This window comes from Camelus dromedarius, chromosome 34 (assembly GCF_036321535.1).
Source record: "Camelus dromedarius isolate mCamDro1 chromosome 34, mCamDro1.pat, whole genome shotgun sequence".
Lineage (NCBI taxonomy): Eukaryota > Metazoa > Chordata > Mammalia > Artiodactyla > Camelidae > Camelus > Camelus dromedarius.
The window spans coordinates 13650016-13670834 of record NC_087469.1 but is presented as its reverse complement, the minus strand read 5'-3'; the positions used below and the strand labels follow the sequence as shown (position 1 = coordinate 13670834).

The 20819-nt window shown below is 46.5% G+C and overlaps 2 protein-coding genes across 3 annotated transcripts; both read right to left on the bottom strand.

The window, feature by feature from the left end:
- Positions 1 to 382: 382 nt before the first annotated feature.
- TBRG1 (transforming growth factor beta regulator 1) lies at positions 383 to 9499 on the bottom strand. Of its 2 annotated transcripts, none has more exons than XM_010986510.3 (9): positions 9117 to 9496; positions 7366 to 7436; positions 6492 to 6724; positions 5778 to 5914; positions 5341 to 5487; positions 2365 to 2462; positions 1974 to 2084; positions 1419 to 1561; positions 383 to 744 (listed from the first exon to the last, which is right to left on the bottom strand). In XM_010986510.3, exons 1-9 carry the CDS (start codon positions 9264 to 9266, stop codon positions 599 to 601), a joined length of 1236 nt encoding a protein of 411 aa, XP_010984812.1. In that variant the 5' UTR covers positions 9267 to 9496; the 3' UTR covers positions 383 to 598. The 2 variants fall into 2 exon arrangements, with proteins under 2 accessions (XP_010984812.1, XP_010984813.1); XM_010986511.3 differs by having other exon boundaries at positions 606 to 943; positions 9117 to 9499.
- Positions 9500 to 13503: 4004 nt separating this feature from the next.
- On the bottom strand, positions 13504 to 20611 carry PANX3 (pannexin 3). The gene is made up of 4 exons (XM_010986513.3): positions 20363 to 20611; positions 18962 to 19104; positions 15797 to 16011; positions 13504 to 14143 (listed from the first exon to the last, which is right to left on the bottom strand). The coding sequence occupies exons 1-4, from the start codon at positions 20541 to 20543 to the stop codon at positions 13504 to 13506; spliced, it is 1179 nt and encodes a 392-aa protein (XP_010984815.3). The 5' UTR covers positions 20544 to 20611.
- Positions 20612 to 20819: the final 208 nt, after the last annotated feature.

Here is a 20819-nt window from a genome sequence, read left to right as displayed (position 1 = left end):
GTTTCAACATATTTAGCTAAAAGCACATTCTCCAATAAGAAACCACAAAAGGGAGGTAGAAAGGGTTACAGAGGATTTTCTGATCCCCTTGAAGAATCTGCAAATGTGAAAAAGATGAACAGTGGGCCTTGGACTGGACCTTCCAGCTTCAGGATAAGCAGGACTTGATTTTGATGATACAAGAACATAAAGCAGCAGCTGGTTGCAGGGGTGGGGACTTAACACTCCTTGAACGAGGATGAGAACCAAGGGTAGAAGGCTGTCAGAATCTTAACTACCTTCCTCATGCGTCAGCAGCCGTCTCTCACTCTGGTTTATAAAGGACTTTACCACAGACAGAGCTAAGCAGAAAGGTTATATCCTGATTACAACACGATGAAAATAAGCAGAACTGTCAACAGAAATTTATTACTAAAAATAAAGCAGCTGAAGTTTTTCCCAGGAAAGCTGTCACCATGGGAACTTCCATGACAAAATGCGTTAATTTACTATCTTCTTCACTCCCGAGTTGCTGCCTTCTTCTATATGGTCTTAAACTTTAGTCTAAGTTAATCCATTCATCATGGTGAAAATGAGGTGGTATCTGATCCCTTCTTGTTCAGTCTGAAGACTGAGTTGGGCTACGCTGCGAAGGAGACTTCAAGTGCTGCAGCTGAGCATCTACCAAGGGTTCGTGTGTCAAGAACATGGGTTGGTAAGAAGACACAAAGGCTGCAGGCTGAAGCTCCGGGAGGTCCAAAGATCCTGGAGAAAAAAATTCCTTGAGTTCCACTGTTGCCTAGACATCTTGGGCGACAGGCTTGATCAGACACATATATGTTCTTTCAATTCTTTTAGCTCCTTTGCATCTTTCAGCCCAGTTTTGCCCATGTTAGGTGAGGCAGGACAGAGATTTACTTCTATGATGAAGAAAACTGTGGCTGAAGTCGATGCAGCGACTTGCCTAGGGTTATAGAGCATATTAGGCAAAGAGAATTGAATTGTCTTCTTTCCATCCAGAGCTCTCCCTATGTGACTCCAATGCCGGGTCCCCCGACCACTCACTTGTGGGAGGGAGTCCACAGAACACAGGCAGGACCAAGGCCATGACCGGATCCCCTTTACATCATCTGAAATTTCAGTCCCACAGTAAACCCTCCCTGCTAGTTCTGCTTGGGTCTTGCTTAGGTTAGAAAATGAGACCTCCTGGTTCCTCCGTGGGCCCTGCCTCGCTGTGACCGCAGCCACGCCCCTGACTTCTGCGAGGGCCACGGGAGGGCCACACAGGCAGCAGACCCTCCGGGCCCCGGGCTCTGCGTGGCGGGAGCAGGGAAAGAGTCACTTAGGGCCCAGATGTGCGGGGTACTCAGTGATGAATGAAGAGGGAAGTTGCCTAAAAATGACCAGTTTTCAAATCAGGAAAGAAAAATAGAAGATACCTTGCAGAATGGGATCACTGTGATCTTCATCGAAGGTGTGTCTCTGAAAGGCTTCAAAGCTCGTAGCTGCGTCGTTCTCCAGCTGTCCTTCAGGCGGTGGCCCGTCCCCAGGTTTGCACACATCAAACTTCACCCACTGGTAACTGCAGGACCAAAGGGATCACTATTGAGTTACCTGCTGGCCATAACACCCACTTCTTCCCTCCAAAGGGATCAGGTATTTTTTCTTTCGGTCTCTCCCACATGTATCTACAACACGTATTTACATATTAACCAAAACACGGAAGACAGACAGGCTTCTTCAGTGACATACTCTATTTGCAGGACTTCCCAACCTGTTTGCTGTCATGGTGCACACAGAAAGGGCTAACAACTTTCGTACAGTGGGGTACCGGCTCCCTCTCCGTCCAGAGGGCTAAGATGACCGATAACTGTGCCCTGTGCACTGAAGCAGCTCAACAAACACACAAATGTGCAGAGCAGCAGCTGCCAGTTTAGGTCCCTGCCGACTGATCAGGGAGCTTCTTTCAAGGGAATGGGTTTGACCTCACTTACTTGACGCATTTTCGAGCTCCCGGACAACTCTGGATCAGGTTGTGGATGGTTGGATGAGAAAACCCAAAAAAGTCAGCTCCAGATGGAAGCAGGTTGGGCACTGGCCTCCCCCTGAATAGGAGAGGGAGAATTTGGGTTTGAGACCTGAGAGGGAGATGAGAACAGGTTTGGGAGTGGAGGTCGGTGTGAACACACAGAATAAGCTTTCCTGACATGGACCCTCCCGAGACTGCAGCTGTTAAGACTTTCGAAGGACACAGGAGAGCTTTCTATAAAACAAGGATTCTCCCCTCATTAAGAGAGAAGGTCTCACTGTACCAAGAACAAGAGAAGGGCTCATGAAAACCAAGAGGGAAGGTTCAGCCTGTCTCCAAGCCGTGGGTCAACTTACAGAGCAGCACTTATGGTCCTGAGCAGGTCTGCATGGCAGGCGTCTGCAGAAGAGCTGACAATGGCGTTCTGGGGGTCGTCTTCAGGAACAATTTCAAACTGAGAAAGATAAAGGAGCGATGAGATCAGTCAAGGGGAAAGTTGTAGAGTCATACCGGTGCCGTAACTATTTCCTCCCTCTGCAACTTGGAGCTGAGTATACCAGCGAGGAGGCAGGTACAATTTACTAGGGGGCTGTTAAAAACTCAAAGCCAAGGAAACAGAGAGAAGTCCTTTGACAGTTTCAATTCTACACTCTTTGCTCTCCAGATGTCAACAATTTGTTACATACCTTTCCAGACACTTTCCCATCCACTTAATTACATCTTAAAGAACAGATACAAATGGGATTTTAAAAACAAATGAGATCATTCTCCACATAATCTTAGGTTTATAATACTGAGGAAGAGTACAGGCCACTTTGACTGCAAACCCCCATTTCACTTTATTTTTTGAGTAGTAAAATACCTTCACTATTTATAAAAAGAAACTGTTAAATCAAAAGTATACTAATACTAGGGAATTTTTGCCAAGAATGTACTTTTGTAACAAATGCCAACGCAATTCCTTGACCAGTTTTCTACAAAGTTCAGTTACGCAGTTTTCAGCTTTTCAATGTTTATGTCAATCAAATCAGTCCACACAGGATTAATTTATTTTCTGTATACATATGTATATTTACAATAATATATATTACTGATCATTTTTTTAGAATCCAAAACAAACTTTATTAAGATTCTACTGTTAGTTTTCTTGTTATTTCATGTGATTCAATTTTCCTGTGTCAAATTTTAGAGATCTCTCAATTTTGTCAATAATAAATTATTTTGTGAGTACCTTTTTAGTCAATGGCTTTGCTCCTTTGATGATGTTGCAAGTTTAAGATTCTGATGATTATATTTATTTCTCAGCTAATTCACGAAAAAACTGTGAACAATTACCTTCAAATATTTCAGGATTCCTCTTCTACTTGGTATTGGTCGTGCTGTGTGCACACTATATATCCTATGTGAGCAAAGAGCAACTAAAAGGCCAAAATGTCTTATTTTGGTCTTGGGATCCTTCCCTGTCAGTATGTGTAAATCTACGTCGTTCTTTTAACTGCCGTATACTACTACCCTAGGAGGATATATTTTAATTTTTAACTATTCTCCTATTGATGGGTATTTAGGCTACTTCTAATTTCCTGCAACTGCCAACAATACCACAATCACATTGTCATATGTAACTCCTTTGTTCACATTTCCACATTTCCTTAAGAAATACTAGAATACCTCAAAGTATCCTGGATCAGAGGACATACATGTTAAAATTGCTGATACTGCCCAGCTGCCTTCCAGAAAGACTACAGATTCTCAAGCTTACTAATACGTATTTACTTGTTCCCCTACACTCTGGCCAACACCTGATATTATCAATCTCTCTGATATTTGCCCATGAAAAATTTAAGATCTTTTTGTTTTATTTGCATTTCCCTAACTACTAGTGAGGTCTGCTCTTACTGGCCACCTGCACTGTCTCTGTGAAATGCCTGTTTCATCTGACTGCTTTCTATCTTAGACCATAAGGGCACTTTATCTGGCTATTAATCCACTGTATATATTTTCTTCTTGTTTGTTGATTGAGTTTTAACTTTGATTATGGTGTTTTTGGTCATTCAGAAGTGTTTAAATTTTTAATAGTCAAATCTCTTACTGTTTTCCTTTGTGGTTTCTTCTTTTCATGTCTTTGCTAAAGAAAACCTTTTCACCTTATCCTAGGATTATAAAAATATTCTTCTACATTTTCTTTTAACATATTTATAGTATAAAACATTCTATACAACTAAAGTAACTAAAAGCCATATTGGCATTTATAGATGAAACAGAATCGTCTGGAAACACGCTCAAGTATTATATGTACATAACTAAAGATGTCACTTGGTGTTAGTTGGGGGAAAATAATTAAAGCTTACAAAGTACCTGAAAATAATGTCCAGAGGGTTAACAGCTAAAAAAAAAAAAGGAAACCGAAAACCCTACAGGCTCTTCTTTTTCAAAAATACTTTGGCAGTTTGTCTTTCAGAGGAAATTAAGGATCAGCTTGTCAATTTGCATTTACACTCTATTAGGATTTTGATTACATTTGCCTTGAGTTGATAGATTTGTTATAGGTCGGGTGTATTGCTACAATATGGAGTCTCTGTGTTAGAGCACTTTCTAAAGAGGAACGCTGTCTGGCCAACAACATCCAAACACTCAGGTGCGTCCCACAGCGTTCTAACCAAGATGGGAGCCATGCGACATTATCCACGTGTGTCGGGCAGGCTCTCAGCTTCTGTTCAGAGGGTCTTTCCCTTGCTTCTCTCTCTTTCCACCCAATTTTTGAGTGATCTGTAACATCATCAGAAAGTGGAAATGGTCTGTTTTTCCCCAATGATCAGAGGTGATGGCTTGAGAAAAGGAATTGCCTTGAATCTAGCACTGAGAAGGATGAACAAGTGTATTTAGAGACTAGATTCAGGTCTCCCGGGTCCCTGAGAGAGCGTGCAGTCAGGAACAACCATGCAGTTCCTTTGCTACCTCTGTTCTGGACCTACCTGAACCACCGAGTGTCGCACTAATCTCCCCTGCACGTGGGCCTGCACTTTAGGAACAAGCAGCTTGATCAAGCCTCACGTGGTCACCATATGGTCACAGTAGAGGCAGGAAAGGGTGTCAGGAGGAGAATCACAGAAGTGCAGAGTCACATCCCAGCTCAAGTCACATCCCTTGCTAGCAGAGGGGTGACTCGGGGCCAATCCCTTGCTGCACCCTGGGGTTACCCACATGGTGATTATAGTCTCTACCCTGTAAAGTGTCTGAATAGGTGAGAAATATTAAGTGCCTGTCACAGAGAAGGCTGGCAAAAAAAAAAAAAAAAGAAAGAAAGAAACCAGCAGTGTTCCTAGTGCGGGCACCTGAGGCTGCGAGCCACCGTCCTTGATCTGACAGGTGTACAGACACTCCTGGTCTGGCCACTTCATGCTGGCGTAGGTCCGAGTACTGCAGTAGCCCACAGGGTAGATGGCACTCTCGTCATGGAAGCCAGGTCGGTCGGTGATGATCTATAAAAAAAGATTCCCCCAACCTGCCACTGAGGCCGCTGGAGAGGTTAGAAGTCCAGGGTGCTGTGGCAGCCTTTAGAACCACCGTGGGGCCGCAAAGAGTGACTCAAATCAGAGAAAGAGTGCAGGCGGTACCGCAGACAAGACTGACCTGGTTTCTCAGGGACTGGAGATTTCTGGGGTTGGTCTGGATCAGCAAGGGGCTGCTGCTGATGGGACCAGGGAGGGGAGGCTCAACCCTCTTCCCCTCTCTCTCATTCTCCTCTCTCTTTTTCGCTGGTCTCACTCACCTCCCCCAGGCTATATACTGTTAGACCCCCCAGTCCGATGGGGAACACAGGCCGTCCTGAGGGATCCAGGGCAATGGGCTGAACCAGCTTGCGAGCACCTCCCTCCATTTTCTTTTTCTTGCATGTTTTCTTCACAACTGAAACGCAAATCTGCGGTCACCCACTTTAGGCCCCTCCCAATGCTGAGGGGAAGGGAAAAGTTTACATGATGCTAAAAGCAGTGAGCCAATCCCGGTTCTGTATACTCACTGAATGGGCACATGGGACTTTCCCCAAAGCCCTGCATCAGCTTTCTAAACCGCCCACCTGGCAGTAATCAATTTTAATACTGGTGCTTAGAACCTGAAAGCCTTATTCTTTTTAAGGCCTCTTCATTTATAAGATCAAAAATTTCCCAAGCCATCTGTGTGCTCAAAAGACCACCTCGCCCATTCCCCTGCCTCTAGGAAAGACTCCACAGAAGGCACCCAGAGAACTGGGGTGTGGGAGAAGGGGGAGGCCTCAGCCTGCTCCCATCACATCTGACCAGGTCTAAATGGAATTCCTCCACCCAGAGGGGCTTTAACACACTTGGTTTCCAGGGGCTGCCAGGGCTGCTTCAGGACCAGGTGAGAGTGTAAGTCATTGCCAGGCCAAGTATCTACCGGTTAGTACCAGGTCTCTGCCATCAGTCATTGAGCTGCTGGGGCATCTGATATCCTCTCCCCAAGGTACCTTCCAGTTTGTTGTTCTCTTTGCCTTTTTCTTTTTTCTCCTTCTTGGATTTCTTCCCAAATGATTCCTCAGCCCCAGTGCTAGGCCCAGAAACGGGCCCAGCTCCCTGTATAGTTCCCACAGAGCTGGCCACACCGTAAGGCAGGGGCAAACTGGAGCTGTGGGGAGGCGCAGCAGCTGGTAGCTCCCCTTCCGTGAGAGCCTGGAGCTGCAGGAGCTTCTTCAGCAAGTACCTGAGCCGGGAAGGAGAGGGAGCAGAGGTATGAGCTTCCGCTTTCTCTCAATGCCACATTTTAGTCCAGTCCTGGGAAAAGCCAGAACTATATACAAAAATAAGGTTCTTACTGGACCCTGGGAAAAATGAAGCTCCAGAGGGTAATATCCCAAGAAGCCAAGGATAAAGGACTGTAACGTATCTCTGCTGCACCTGGAGGGCCCTTCCACCTGGATGTCGGAAGGTGTTAGGCTTCTGAAGGGCACCTACCACGACTGCACACGGAGACACACTCACAGAGCAGTGCGTACTGAATAAATTATTTGTAGAATACAATGCAGTTTCAAAAAAAAAAAAAAAAAAGAAATGCAGTTTCTTTTATCCCTTGGTGTTTCTGACTGTAGAGTTATAACAAGATTACTTACTAGATGTGGCAAGAGGGTTTTGTCAGAAAGATGAATGGAGCTGTGCATCACCACGGTCTAACATGACTTAGGGAAATGGGAACCAGGACCACAGTTGAAAGTTTCTCTGTACTAGATCAGCAGCCAGTGGGCTGTGCAAAGCACAAAAAGCCCACTGGAGGAAAAGTCCCCAGAGCAGTAACACCACATCAATCGCCAAAAACGTGATTCTGAACACAAAATGAACCCAGCTCACCGTCTTTCTTCTTTTGCTTTAAGAAATTTTTCCTCAAGACGAGCAATTTCATCACAAATAGCAGCATTTTCCTTTAAGAAAAATTTTGAATATAATCACATAAAATGAGTAAAAGATCAAAGTATTACACCTGGAAGAGGAGACACATTACAAACCAGAGTAATCTGTGTTGCTGGGTGAGAAGGAAGAGCCAGTCTCCCCGGCAAACTGTAAACTAACCTACAGGTAAAGATAGGGCCAAGTTCTACCAGGGGCTGAGCAGTTAATCTATGGAAAATGGGGCACCTTTGACTGAAAAGAGGGGGCTGTTAATGATTATGTCAGAACAATATGGCAAACTAGGGCTGTCCTAGGCAAACCAAGACGTACGCCATCTTAATTTGGGTCGCCTTTGGCAGAGAAAAGGGCATACTGCTCAAATCCATAGATGCTTAAACTCAATCCTTGTAAGTATGGGGAATGTCCATTCCCAAGTGTCTTACGGAGCTTACAAAACCAACCTAACCCAAAGCATCTCATGCAGTATAAACGTTAAAGAGAAGAACCAGATGGAAAAAATCAAGTCTACTCTATAAAATTCTTTAATTTCATAATCTACTTAAGTGTATTTGAGTATCACCTTTCTAATACTGATGACTCAATCTATTTCCCAAGCACCAGTCCTCAGGGGAATGCTCCATCTTGATGTTCCATAGTTGGGACCTCAGACTCTGAATGTTCAAAACAATATCCCTTTTCTTCACAAAACCTTCTTCATGCACTTAATGTAACAACAGAACCAACATCCATCTAGTAACATAGCTGCCAAGCTCTAGGTACCTTTGACATTTAGGGGATAAAAGAAAGGTAACATCAGTTAGATACCAAATCCTCTTAATTCTACTTTTCTTATTTGTCTCCAGTGCACATGGCAAGTGCTAAGTGAATATTTTTGGAATGATCTAATTTCCAAGCCTTTCCTTATGCTTCCAAAAATGCTAAGGGTTGTTCAAGTTTTTGGTAGAAAGAAGAGGTAAGGTGGTGATTCAGATGCGGGAAAATGTTTGAGGACTTCACTTGCTACTTCCGTGCCGTGAGGTGAGCTTGTGCAAGACTGAGTATTTTAATACTTAGTTGGGCTGGCAAACCATTTCATTATTCGATAAACCCAGTGCCCCTACAATAAAAGATGGGCAGAAACATTCGCAAGACTCAAAAGAGGTCAGAAGCGGTGAGGGGAGCGGGGAGATTACTGAAAGCTTCATGTGCCTTGTTCAGGGAAGGGGTCAGTTATGGGGACGTGGGGTGCTTGGGAAACAGCTGTGTAGCGGAAGTAATAAACTAGAATCAAGGTGTTTGAGTTGGAGTCAGTCAAGTTATCTCCTTGAGCAAATCATCTCCCTGGGCTTCAGTGTTGCCACTTTAAAAAACAGTGCCTCATTCTCAGGGATCTCTAGAGAATCCTATTTCCAAGAATTTTGAGGTAATAACGATAATGACTAAAACTTATTGGCACATCTCCTAGGTACCGAGCACTTTACTTTCCTCATTCAATCTTCATTAACTCTACAAGGTTAGCTATTAGCTCTTAGCTGCAGATAAAGAAATTACGTGAACCGTCCAAGGCACAAGGCAAACAAGAAGTAATCTATACTGCAAAAGCTAACACTGTATGAACACTGCCACTCTAGGAAGGGGAGCAGTTTGGGGAAAGATTTCGAGAGTTAGGGGAATCTCGAGGCGGAGAGGGGCTGAGCGACGGTCACACTCACAAACACCGTGGCTTTGGCCGCTTTGCGCAGCCGCAGGTATTTGAGCCGGTACTTCTCGTTCTGGCTCTTCTTCGGGAGCTTTTTCATCCTGGCCTTGCTGGACTGCAGCGGGGTCCGCGGCGAGGAGGCCAGGCCGCCCAGCAGGCTCATGGTCCGGCCCCGCTACGGGGGCTCCAGGGCGCGGCCGGCATCGGCTCCTAGGCCGGGGAGAGGCCCCCCGCGCTGGCTTCGTCTGGTTTGTGCTGACGGCAGCGGCCTCTAGGAATCAACCTCTCCAGAACGTTCCCGAGGCGCACAGCAGGGCCCGAAGTCTGGCAAGCGGACCCGGCTCCCGGGGCCTCCCTGCACTTCCGCGTCTGCCACGGAAGTCAGCCCTGTCCGGAAGTTACGTAACGGCGCGGGCCACGTGTAACTTCCGGGGCTGGAAGCGGTTGGGAGTCTTCCCCGCGGGGCGGGTCCTCGGCTCGCGGGGCGGGTCCTCGGCTCGCGGGGCGGGTCCTCGGCTCGCGGGGCGGGTCCTCGGCTCGCGGGGCGGGAGGCGAGTGCCGGTCCCGGACAGGAGGGCCGGCCGCCGGAAACGACCCACTGTGACTCGCGTGTGCGTACGCGTTATCGTTGAGCTGAGGACAAACGTACAGAAGTCTTCCGAACGCCAATCTCGTACACGCTCCCCAAGCCCACTTCGTTTCTGCGCCACCTTTTCACACTTGCTACAGACTGGCCGTCCCCGATTGTGCGACGCACTTGAACAACGGTGTTCAACGGCTGGGACTGCGGTTTTCCTTGCTCCCCTCCTTTATAGAACTCGAGGGCCTGTTACCCTGGGTTCTACTGGGAGCTGGCATTACAGTGGTGATTAGAAAAAAGACCTCTGCTCTCAGAAGAGAGTCTAGTAGGGAAGATAAGATTTAACCAGCAGTTTTAATAACATGCTTGCATTTAAGTAGGTACTCAGTAAATAATTTGCCTAATGAAACCGAAAGTATGTTTATGTGACTGCACTTATATTTAGATAGCTGTAATTTTGTAAACAAGTTCTGTCTAAAAAATCAAATAAGTAGGAAAGACAATTCTTTAGAAAGTGGTATTGGTAACTGCGCCGCGCTGGAAGGCAGAAGCCTTGAGGTTCTCATTCCTCTTCCAGCAATGCCACTAGCTAGCTGAGTGAGCCGCTGGGTCAAAGGTTTTTCCTCTCAAAACTGAACATACTCTTTAGAGTAATGGAGGTGAGTAAGAGTTTGAAAGGTACTCCACTGATACATAATTCCTGTTACATAGATTCAAAATTTAGACTTCTAGAATTGTATATGGAAGTTAAGGAAAATATGTCCAGAGTTTAAGTTAGTTCATTAAATTACTGGAGAAAAATCTTAAAGCTAAGCTAAAATAAGAAACTATCAGAGTTTAAAAAAAGAGGTTTAGAATTGGTAGATCAGGTACTGAATTTCTGAAAATTTTAAGAATAGTGACAAGAATCTTGACAAAATGGTTTAAACACAGAGAGAAGGCTTATGAAAGTCCTTTTATGTCCATCCGTTTTGTAAACTGCCTTGTTAGACATGGCTAGGTTTTAAAAGAGCAGTTCCTCATGGTTCCAGTGTGCTTTGACAAACATACTCAAGATTCATTTTTGGCAATTGCCAGGAACACTTTCAGCCTACAAAATACCCATACTCAAGGCTTTTATGCTGTAGCTTGGCACTTAACCTTCGAACATGAAAACAGGTAATTCTGACTGACAGGAACAGATTTTCTTTCTTTTCTTCTTCTTCTTCTTCTTTTTTTTTTTTAACACTCTATTTGCCAACTGCCTGATTTATTTGCTGTTCAGCTATATTTTGTCCATGCAGGCTTTGTGATCTTTATTTTCAGTATTCCTCTTCACACACATGTATCATACCTAGTGGGACGGAAGTACTATCATTTGCCTTTGTTCGCAAACTGCTCTGGCCAATGGATTTCAGTGGAATTTGCATTAACATGTTTATTGTTTCTTCTTCATTAGAAACATTTTCTTATAATTTATAAAACATTTCATGCAAAATTTAGAAAATACAGTACAAAAAAGGTTTTTAAAAATCTATATAGTGCTGCAACATGAAGTGAATCACTTTTAACATGTATGTTTTTTATTGAAGTATAGTTGATTTAGAATATTATATTAGTATCAGGTGTACAGCATGGTGATTCAGTATTTTTCCAGATTATTCTCCATTAAATTTATTACAAGATAATGGCCGTAATTCACTGTGCTATACAATATATTCTTGTTGCTTATCTATTTCATATATAGTAGTTTGTATGTTTAATATTTTAATGCATTTTTATATAGGTTAGATCATACCGAATATAATCTTTTGTTTTTTTGTTCACTTTATTATAGCCATTTTGTAAAGTTACTGTGATTTCTTTATAAATGCAATTTTAGATGGCTGCTTAATATTCCAGTTATGACAGAATAATTTTACATAATTATTTCCATGTTTGATTTTCTGGTCATCCATTGCTGTGAAGTACATTTTTGTGCACAAAGCCTTTTCAGTACAGGATTATGTAGTAGTTGGGTCTGTGTGCTCCAGATATTGTAATGTTCTCCAGCAATTCATTCCGTCAATTATGTATTCAGAAGAATATTTATTTGGTAAGAATGATGACACAACCTTTAGGAAACTTATTTAAGAGGGAAAGACAAATACTATAAAGCTATATTACTACAGTGTAATAAGTTTTATCTCAGAGGTAGGTATTGGATGATATGAAAACACCCAGTTAGGAAAGGAGGGAGATTCGGAAAGCTTCTTGAAGCAGACTTTGGAGGAGAGCTAGTGGGGAAAGATTTCGAGAGTTAGCAGAATCTCGAGGCGGAGAGGGGCTGAGCGGCCCAGCGAAGAACAGAGGAGGGCACCGTGGGCAGTGGGGACAGCATCGTCACAGGCCCAGCATCATGAGAAACACAAGAACTGTGAGTTGTGGATTAGAGTGAAAGGTGACTATGGAGGGAGGTGAGAGGAGAGGCCGAAGGAGCAGGCAGGATTTGGATTGTGAAGGGTCTTGTGTGCCAACTGAAGTTAGGCTTTAACCCAGTGACAACAGTAAGCATTGATGAATGTCTGTATATCACCCCCTTTGCTTGTTTTAGGTAAACTTATCTGAATTTGTTAGAGGCAACATAACTTTTCTACTCACCTATATGAAGAAGGGTCTAAATGACCTAGGCAGAAATTCCCTGAAGAAATACGTAACGTGCAGCCCCAGAAAGAAATAGCAAACAAGAGACAGCACAGCACTGGGGGCTAAGCGTGGCCTCTGCAGTCAGATCAGGGTTCCATTAAATCAGGGCATAGGAATGGGAGTTAGAAGCTAAGATGGGGCAACGAATCAGAGAAGGGAGAGCTGGAGACAGCAGCATTTCCTGACTCCTGTTTAGGTCTGAGTAGTCACTACTGCTGATTGGCTGTAAGTGGAGGTAGAGCATCCCCTGGGCTGTTAAAGGCATGGGGGGTGGGGAGGGTACAGCTCAGTGGTAGAGCACATGCTTAGCGTGCATGTGGTCCTGGGTTCAATCCCTAGTACCGCCATTTAAAAAATAAATAAATAAAATTACCTACCTTCCCCCAACCCCCCTCCCTCAATGTATTTTTTCAAAGAAAGCACCTCTGGACCCATTAAGAATTGTGAAGGAGTCTGCAGCCCATAATCCCAGCCCTTGGGGAAGTGAGTCCCTAGTTTAGATGATGAAAAAGCATATCCGAACACCTCAAGGCTCCACTCACAGCTGACGAACGGCCCTGGCCTTGTTCTATGCTGTCCTTAGGCCCCAAGAGCAGATTACAAGCTCTTGCCATCAGTAGCTCCTGGCCCACTTGGCAGGCCACAGAGTCCCTGCGCAAGGTTGGTGACTTCCACAAAACAAGCTGGGCAAATTCCTAGGATTTGAGGCCACACCAAAGGGTTATCAGGGATTTTATACCTTTATTCTCTTACCACGTTACCCAGCTTGCTCTCTGGGGTAACCTGTGTATCCTAGGAAGGCCACAGAGTAAATACAGTGAGAAGACCCTGCCTCTGTAAAGAGCCTGTAGAAACTTCCTCCTCTGTGCAATGTCTAGGCTTTAACTTTAGTTTTAGTTTTTTTCCCTTGTCTTCATATTATGCTCTAGACCTAGATTTTAGTTTTTTGACGCATCAGCCCCAACTTTCAGGTTTGTTTCCATATGTCGATTATGTCTTCTCACCTTTGGGATAACATAATACAGGATGTATGATTCAGCTAAATCCAAGCTTAGCAATCCTACAGTGGGTGTTTCTGTATATTAGTGTGTGAGGCTTGTGGAAAAGGGGAGAGATTTTTACTTTCCATAAAATTTTTTGCTTCATGGTTTCTTAACTATGGGTTTTCATCACACATCTCGTGGGTGAGCTGTTTAGGTCTGGAGGGTTCTAAGCCAGCCAATAAAGTCATGAAATCAACCACTGTGTCAATGTTGTGCTTCTGGGTGTCTGTGTCCTTCAGTGCACTTAAGACACTCAACCAGCTAAAAGAGATGAGCTCAGAGATGTTGGCTCGGAGGAAAAGAAGGATCACATTGAGGTCATTGATGGGACATCCTAGCATCTTTCTGCTGAGGAGATCAAAAGCGGGGAGCATCTCATAGATGGACAGGAGCCGCTTGTCCCACCGACAGAGCCGTGTGAGGTTGTATATTATCACTGGAACCAACAGGGTGTACACTGCTACGCTGGAGAGACTCACAATCTGGAAGACAGACAAGGAGGTCAGCCTGCATGTGATCAGGTCGGGGATGTGGGTCTCATCGCTTAGCAGCCCTGTCTTGATGGAACAGCTGAATTCCTCTTGGAAGAAGACATCCAGGTGGAAGTGGCCAAGGTACAGGTAGGTGGCTGAGGTGAAGAGGAGCAAGAGAGAGTTCCTCAGGAGGTAGGTAGCCACTAGTGAATGTGAGCGCTGCTTACAGGCCAGGTACCGCTCTAGCAAGGGGAATTCAAAGTATCGTTCTTTCCGAGCCCTGGGCAGAGGAAGAAAGGAGGCAAGATTAGGAGGGACCATTTAGAACCACATCCTGAGAGAGCTATGTGAGGAGGTAGCAGAGTCTGTGCATCCAACACGGCATCCTTGGCTCACATGACTGTCTGCCTTCTTTGCGCATAACCACGCCTCTCCCCCAAAAGAGGTGTGCGCGTGCACCTTCATTCTCCAAGAAACGAGTGCAGTGCAGTAAACCCAGTGAATGATCAATGAGTGGTCACACTGGAGGTCTGCCCAGCAAGGCAGACTGAATCTCCAGGCTGAAGCAGGATACTTAGGAAGCGTTGAGGCTTTTAAAATTAGCGCTGGACTGGGAGTGTAAGTAACCACATTCTGGTTCTCGGTCTGTTTTCTTTGTGTATGATTTTTCGGCCAGTTCATTCATTTTATGAAACCAAATGGTGCTAACAGGTATTTGTTGAGAGCCGTGGTGTTCAGGTACACGGAAGCCAGTCTCTGCTCTGGAGAAGCTTACAGCCTGGCTTGTGGGAAAGGGGCAGATGAGACATGCAGATGTCAAGTAAAAGCAGTGCTTGATTTGTTGCTAAAATGATGGCTACAAACCATGGTAGTTGTGAAGGTTAGGAGAGACACGTGACAGTGTGGGCCGGGGTGCTCAGAAACCTCTGCGGAGAGTGTTGTCTCCGGTTGGCCTTCAAAATGTAGGCAGGCTTCAGAAGGACAGAAAGAAGAGAGCTGTTTCCAGAGGACAGAGATGTGCACAAACTTGCGGCAGAATATGGATTCACATCTTAGCTCAGCTGTGCTCTGAGGGGCCTGGCCTGGCCCCCCTATTTAGAACTGCACCCCACCGCCACCTCCCAGCTCCCCCGAGCCCCTTCCTGCCTTTCTTTTCTTCCTGCCGCTTTCCTTCTACCGTGTAATTCACTGATGTGTCCTGCTTATTCATTGTCTGTATTCCCTCAATGGAATATAAGTGCCCCCACCCCCAACAGACATACAGACAGACACACACACACAGACACACAGACACAGACATACACACACACAGTCACAGACACACACAGTCACAGACACACACAGACACAGACACAGACACACACAGACACACACACACACAGACACACAGACACAGACACACACACACACAGACACACACAGACACACAAAGACACACAGACACAGACACATATCCGAAGCACCCAGAGCAGTGCCGGGTGCTGGGAAATGACAGCTCAATCCTTAAATGAATGAACCACTTGCTCAGGAGGAAAGAAGGCGGCTGCCGAGGTGGAGGGGAAGGTGTCCGTCCCTTGCTAGTTAGAGAGAAGTTTGAACAAGTAGTTGATGACAGTGTATGGAAGGCCTGGGAAACATATTTGGGAGACTTTGGAAATGTTTTCTGTAGGCTTGGGGAGAGCTAGATGAGGGTCTGAAAAAGTGGCCGTTCAGAGATTAACCCCTGTCTGACGGAGTGGGTTCCCTGTCAACTGGAGGCAGAGTCCTTATCCTCTCCCTGTACAGAAATGATGGAAGGTTAATGAGATGAGGTGTTAAGCACTTTGAATTCTTGAGACGGGTGGTACAGAGGAGAGTTTAAAGATTACTCTGCAGAGATATCACTTTGATGTCCAACTGAGTCTTTCAGAAAGGAGTGCAAGAGACAACTCACTTCTCCAGCTCATCCCAGAGCACGTGGGGGTCCGAGCTCTTCTGCTGGATCTTCAGCATGTGCTGCACCAGGCGGATGGAGCGATTGTAGGACTTGTCCAGTTCGCTGATGATGACCAGCAGGTCCGAGCTGAGGGCAGGCACAGCCGCATACTGCCACAGCAGGACCGGCAGGTACATGGCCATGGCCAGGGCCAGCAGGGAGTAGGGGAGGGCCTGCAGGGCGAGAGGGAGCTGAGGACGGGGCCAGGGGGCTGACACCTTGTGGAGAGAGTGCTGAGTAAGGGGCTCTTGTTCCCGGGTTTCTGCCTTGAAGGGGGAGGCAGAGGTGGAGAGATAGAGGTGGCAAGGAGAGAGAGAGAGAGTGGGGGTGGGGGAGAGAGAAAGAGACAGAGAGGGAGAGAGAGATAGAGAGAGGGAGGGAGGGAGGGGGAGAGGGAGAGGGAGAGAGAGGGAGAGAGCGCTAGCTTCCCCTTCCCAATGCAGGTTAGGCTGGGGAGCTAACTGGAAATCATGGCCAACAGTAGTCATGGCATCTTCGTGGGGAGCATCTTCATCCTCAACCTTCCACTTTTCTTTCCGGGACTGCTCCAGAACCCATTAGCATTCAAAGTCCTGCCAGGAGCCCCCACACTGCTGAGAGGAGTCTGGTCCCATTTCCTCCACGTGGCCTTCCGTGCCTCCTCCCGTGTGCAGTGGTCTTTTCTCATCTCTGGATTCTTGGTAAGGCCAAACTACATCACCAGGCACTGTCTTGGACTCCTTTGGGGCTGTTGCTGATCTGTACGTGTATAACCTGACACCGAGGTAAGCAGAAGTCTAGGATCCTCAACTATATAATTTGCTACCTGAGATAAGGGACTTTTCCTTGTCACACTGAGCACACCTAACAGGGTGGGCCCACTATTTTGCTCATAGTAAAAACTCTACTTATAGAGGCTTATTTAAGCTACATTTGTGCTGGGCGCTCAACGTGCATTTATTCCGTCTTCACAAGGGGGCCATCAGGTGGGTACTTTTGGTATCTCTATTTTACAGACAAAGAAACTGAAGCATGAAAATGTGAAGTAACCCGTGCAGGGTTACACAGCTAGGAGGCGAGGGGACAGGGCTGGAACCAGGCAGTCTGACTTGAGGTCTTATTCCCTTAACAAATACTCGACTATAGCTTCTCCTGAACCAGAGATGCCTTTTATTTTAGAGGGGAGTTTGAAGAAACAGAGAGAGGGTGGATATTTGGTGCATCTAGGCAGAGAAAGGTTGTCTGTGTGTGTGTGTGTGTGCGCGCGCATATCTGAACCAAACAAGAGTGACAGGTTAGGGAAGGTATTCTAGGCCATGAGAGAAAATCAGAACCCTTCCACTCCTGTCTAAGAAATGACATTTCTTGAAAATGAACTCTTCACCCTAGACCTTCTGTTTCAGTAGGTTTGGAGTGGAGCCAGAGCTGGGCTTAAAGAGCTCACAGGTGACCCTGATGATCAGACAATTTGACTCTTTTCTGACACAGGAATCCCCTCTGCAGTGCCTTGAACTTGCTGCCATCTAGATCCTTCTTGAACACTTACACGGACAGACACCTCTTTCCATTAAGTCTCTGGTGTTGTCTGGGTCCTAGAACTGTGGCACGTTGAGGCCCTGTCAATTGTCGTAACTAGAAAATAGTATGAGTGACTTCTGATTAAGATTGTGAATTGCGCATACATGTTACTTCTGCTCCCTCATGAAACCCCACTAGAATGACGATTCAGGGACAAAAAAGACATAATCCTACAGGGACAAAGAAAATGGGAGAGGAGACAAGAGCAACAGAGTGTTGAAAACTGGGAAGCAGTTGCGTGATAGAAGATACCAGGCTGTGGAGAGGATGGGGAGTTGATGTGGGTGCAGCCAAGCTGCTTTTCACCATGGAATCAGAAAGACTCAGGAACTGGAGATACCAGGTGTGTCTGAAAGTAGGGGTGCAGATGGGGATGGAAACAGGAATCTTGACAAAACAAACCCACAGATCCTTTCTGAAGGATAATACACTCAGTCTGAGGTGGGAAGTCCCATAAAAAAGACCGGCAGGACACCCGGGCAGGGCCATTACTCTTCTGCCAGCACCATCCGGTTCCCTGGCCCAGGGGCTCTCTCTCACTTTTTGCCTCTGAAATGGCTTAATTCTAGGAAAGTGGAACTTACCCCTAAAATTCTATTGGTTCCCTGAGCTAACTCCTGATTGGTCATTTCCTTCACTCCTGATTGGTTCTTTCTTTCATTCCTGATTGGTCCATTTGTAGTACTTTATTTGCATGGGGCTCAATCCTGATTGGTCATTTCTCTCCCTCCTCATTGGTCCATTTCTACAAAACTTGTTCCTAATTAGTCAACTTTTGTTATACCTTATTTGCATATGATGTTACAAAGTGTAAACTGGCAGCCTATAAAAGCCTATGTAAGCCTACAGACGGAATCCAGAGCTTAAAATGTTAACTCCTCTGGGCTCACTGGCGTAATAAACCTGAGTTCTCCAACTCTCAGAGTGCTGCTTGGTCTCTCGCCCAGATCCAAGTTGCTGTCACAACTGAGCTGTAACACTGAACTGTAACACTAAACTATAACACTGAGCTGTAACACGTTTTTCTACAAGAAGTCAACCACCGTCTTCCTCCCCTAGCAGAAGGCTCGTGGTTTATTCTTTGGAAATATCCAACCAGAGAGATCCATTGAGAGCAGGGGGACCATACTGAGAATGGGGATGAGTTGTATGAATATTGACTGCTGAGACCTGCAGCTGAGTTCCCAGAGGGTTGGCAGCTGAACTGGATACCAGCTGTCCCCTGCCCTCTCTGCACAAATTAGAGATTGAATGATTCTTCTTGGGAAAACTGACCAGCTTCAGAGAAAGGATTTCAGATACTGATACCTGAGGTTTCCACAGTGAAATGGCCCAAAGGGATCACCTTAAATGGACAGCCTCACCCCAGGCACAAAACTTCCAATCAGACAAAAGTGGGCCATTGAATATCACCAGATATTTGAAGAATGTCTGAAACGTGAAAGTCCATGGCCAACATGAAAGGGCAGGGGCAGGTGGTGGAGAGGCAGGAGAGAGCCTAGCGGTGCAGTTCCGTCCCCTCCACTCAGCCGTGAAGCCAGCCTGATGGAGCGCAGCTCACTTTACCTTGTGAGGCCAGAGGGATTTGGTCTTGTACTGGCCAGACTCCTCCTGCTCATGGTGAACCAGCGAGTCCCAGCAGGAACTGTCCACGTAGGCAGCCTGCCGGATGCTGAAGTTGCTGGGACAGAAGCAGCTGATGGGAGACCCTGGAACAGGAACGAGCATTGAGGCAGCCCTGAGTTGGGGCTGGGGAGTGGGAATCCAGGGGACAGTCAGCTAAGAGCTTTCCGGGGTCACCTCCGCCACTCGGCCACTTTCTGTATCTGGCGGGTGCTTTCTTCTTCCCGGATCCCAGCTTTCTGGGTTTGGCACTGCCATTTCACCATCACCGTAGGCCTGCTGGCCCAGGCCTGCCAGCGCACTAACTCGCCTTCGATGTCTGGGGGCAGGTCTTTTGTCTCCGAGCTCCCCCTGGACTCCCAGACCTGCAGGCAGCAGGGGCTCCTCGCCTTCCTGCAGTTTGGCACCAGAGGGCTTGCAGTTTGGTGGTGATGTCTCCTTCCTGAGAAAGCTGACCTCTTTAAGGTTCTAACATTTAGAGGATAAATTTCCTGGACTTCTGAGCCCAAATCAAGAACAAGAAAGGGGGCGGGGCAAGTGGGGCTGGAAGGAGAGTGGGTTTGGAGGAAGGGTCTCTGCTTTTGATTTTCCCATCGCTCTCTAGAAAGAGGCAGAAGCGGGAACCAAGACTTCTCCCCACCTGTGGGTGAAGGAAGAGGCAGTGGGAGGCTGACACACCTCCTTGGGCTAGGTAGTAAGCTCATCACACAGCCAGAACAGAAAGCCAGAAATTCCAATTCTCGGGGGGTCCAAATTCTTTTTAATAGAGACGGCAGATTTGCTGAGTTAATCTAGCACCCAGAGCACGATACGTATGTGTTTGTTAATGTTTGTATATGTGGCTGGGGTTCATGGAGAGGAAGGAGTAGATTTATTCAGCACCTATGATGTGCCAGGTTCTATCAGACACTTAACATATGTTCTTAAGTGGGTAATCCTGAAGTTGGGGAGTGGGAAGAAGGTTCTGGGAAGATGAGACTTGTCTAACGCATGGCTAAGTAAGACCTTTAGAGGTCCCAGGTCCTGAGAAGATTACAGGATCCCAATCTCTTTCCTCCACATGAAATTCAAAATAAAAGTTTAATGATTGCAGTGACATAAAATATGTGAATCCTCAAGTTAAACTAAATATTTTTAATGGCAAAATTTTGGAAATGACTTTCAAAGTTTTTTGGCACCTCTGCTTTCCTGGTGCCCCAAACTCATGCCTGGTCTGCCTTTTGGGTGATGCCTGGCCCAAGCTATGCAATCTAGACAGGGAGGGAGCTGTCCCACTTCAGAGCTCACACAAACAACGAAACCAAGCAGAGTCTCTCTTGCACACTGGGTCTAGAAGCCACTTACCGGAGGAGAACTCCTGGGCAAATGCCAGCGACATCAGTAACAAGGGGAAGCCCACGGCTACGAACTTGACCATGCGGTCCAGGGGAAGTTCCAGGCGCAGTCCTTTGAGACGCGGGCCCCTGCGGTCGGGCAGCAGGGCATCCGAGAGCATGTACTCTGCAGCTGTGTGTGCGAGAGACATGATGCCCGGGAGCCTGGGGCACAGAGGCGGTGGGAGGGGTCCTGGGATAGAGGAGTGAGGAGACAGCCGCTTCAGGCAGCTGGCTCTCAGCAGACAGTGCCTGCAGCCCCGGCCTCACAGATATCTGTGCAAGGGGCGGGCGCTAGTTCTTTAAATAACTGGCCAGGCCCTGAGCCAGGCACTTGGTAATTAGAGGGTGGCATAGCCTAGTGGGTCCTCGCTGGAGGAGGGTCAGGTGTCAGCTGGGGCTGGTGCCAGGCTGCTGTCTGGATTGCC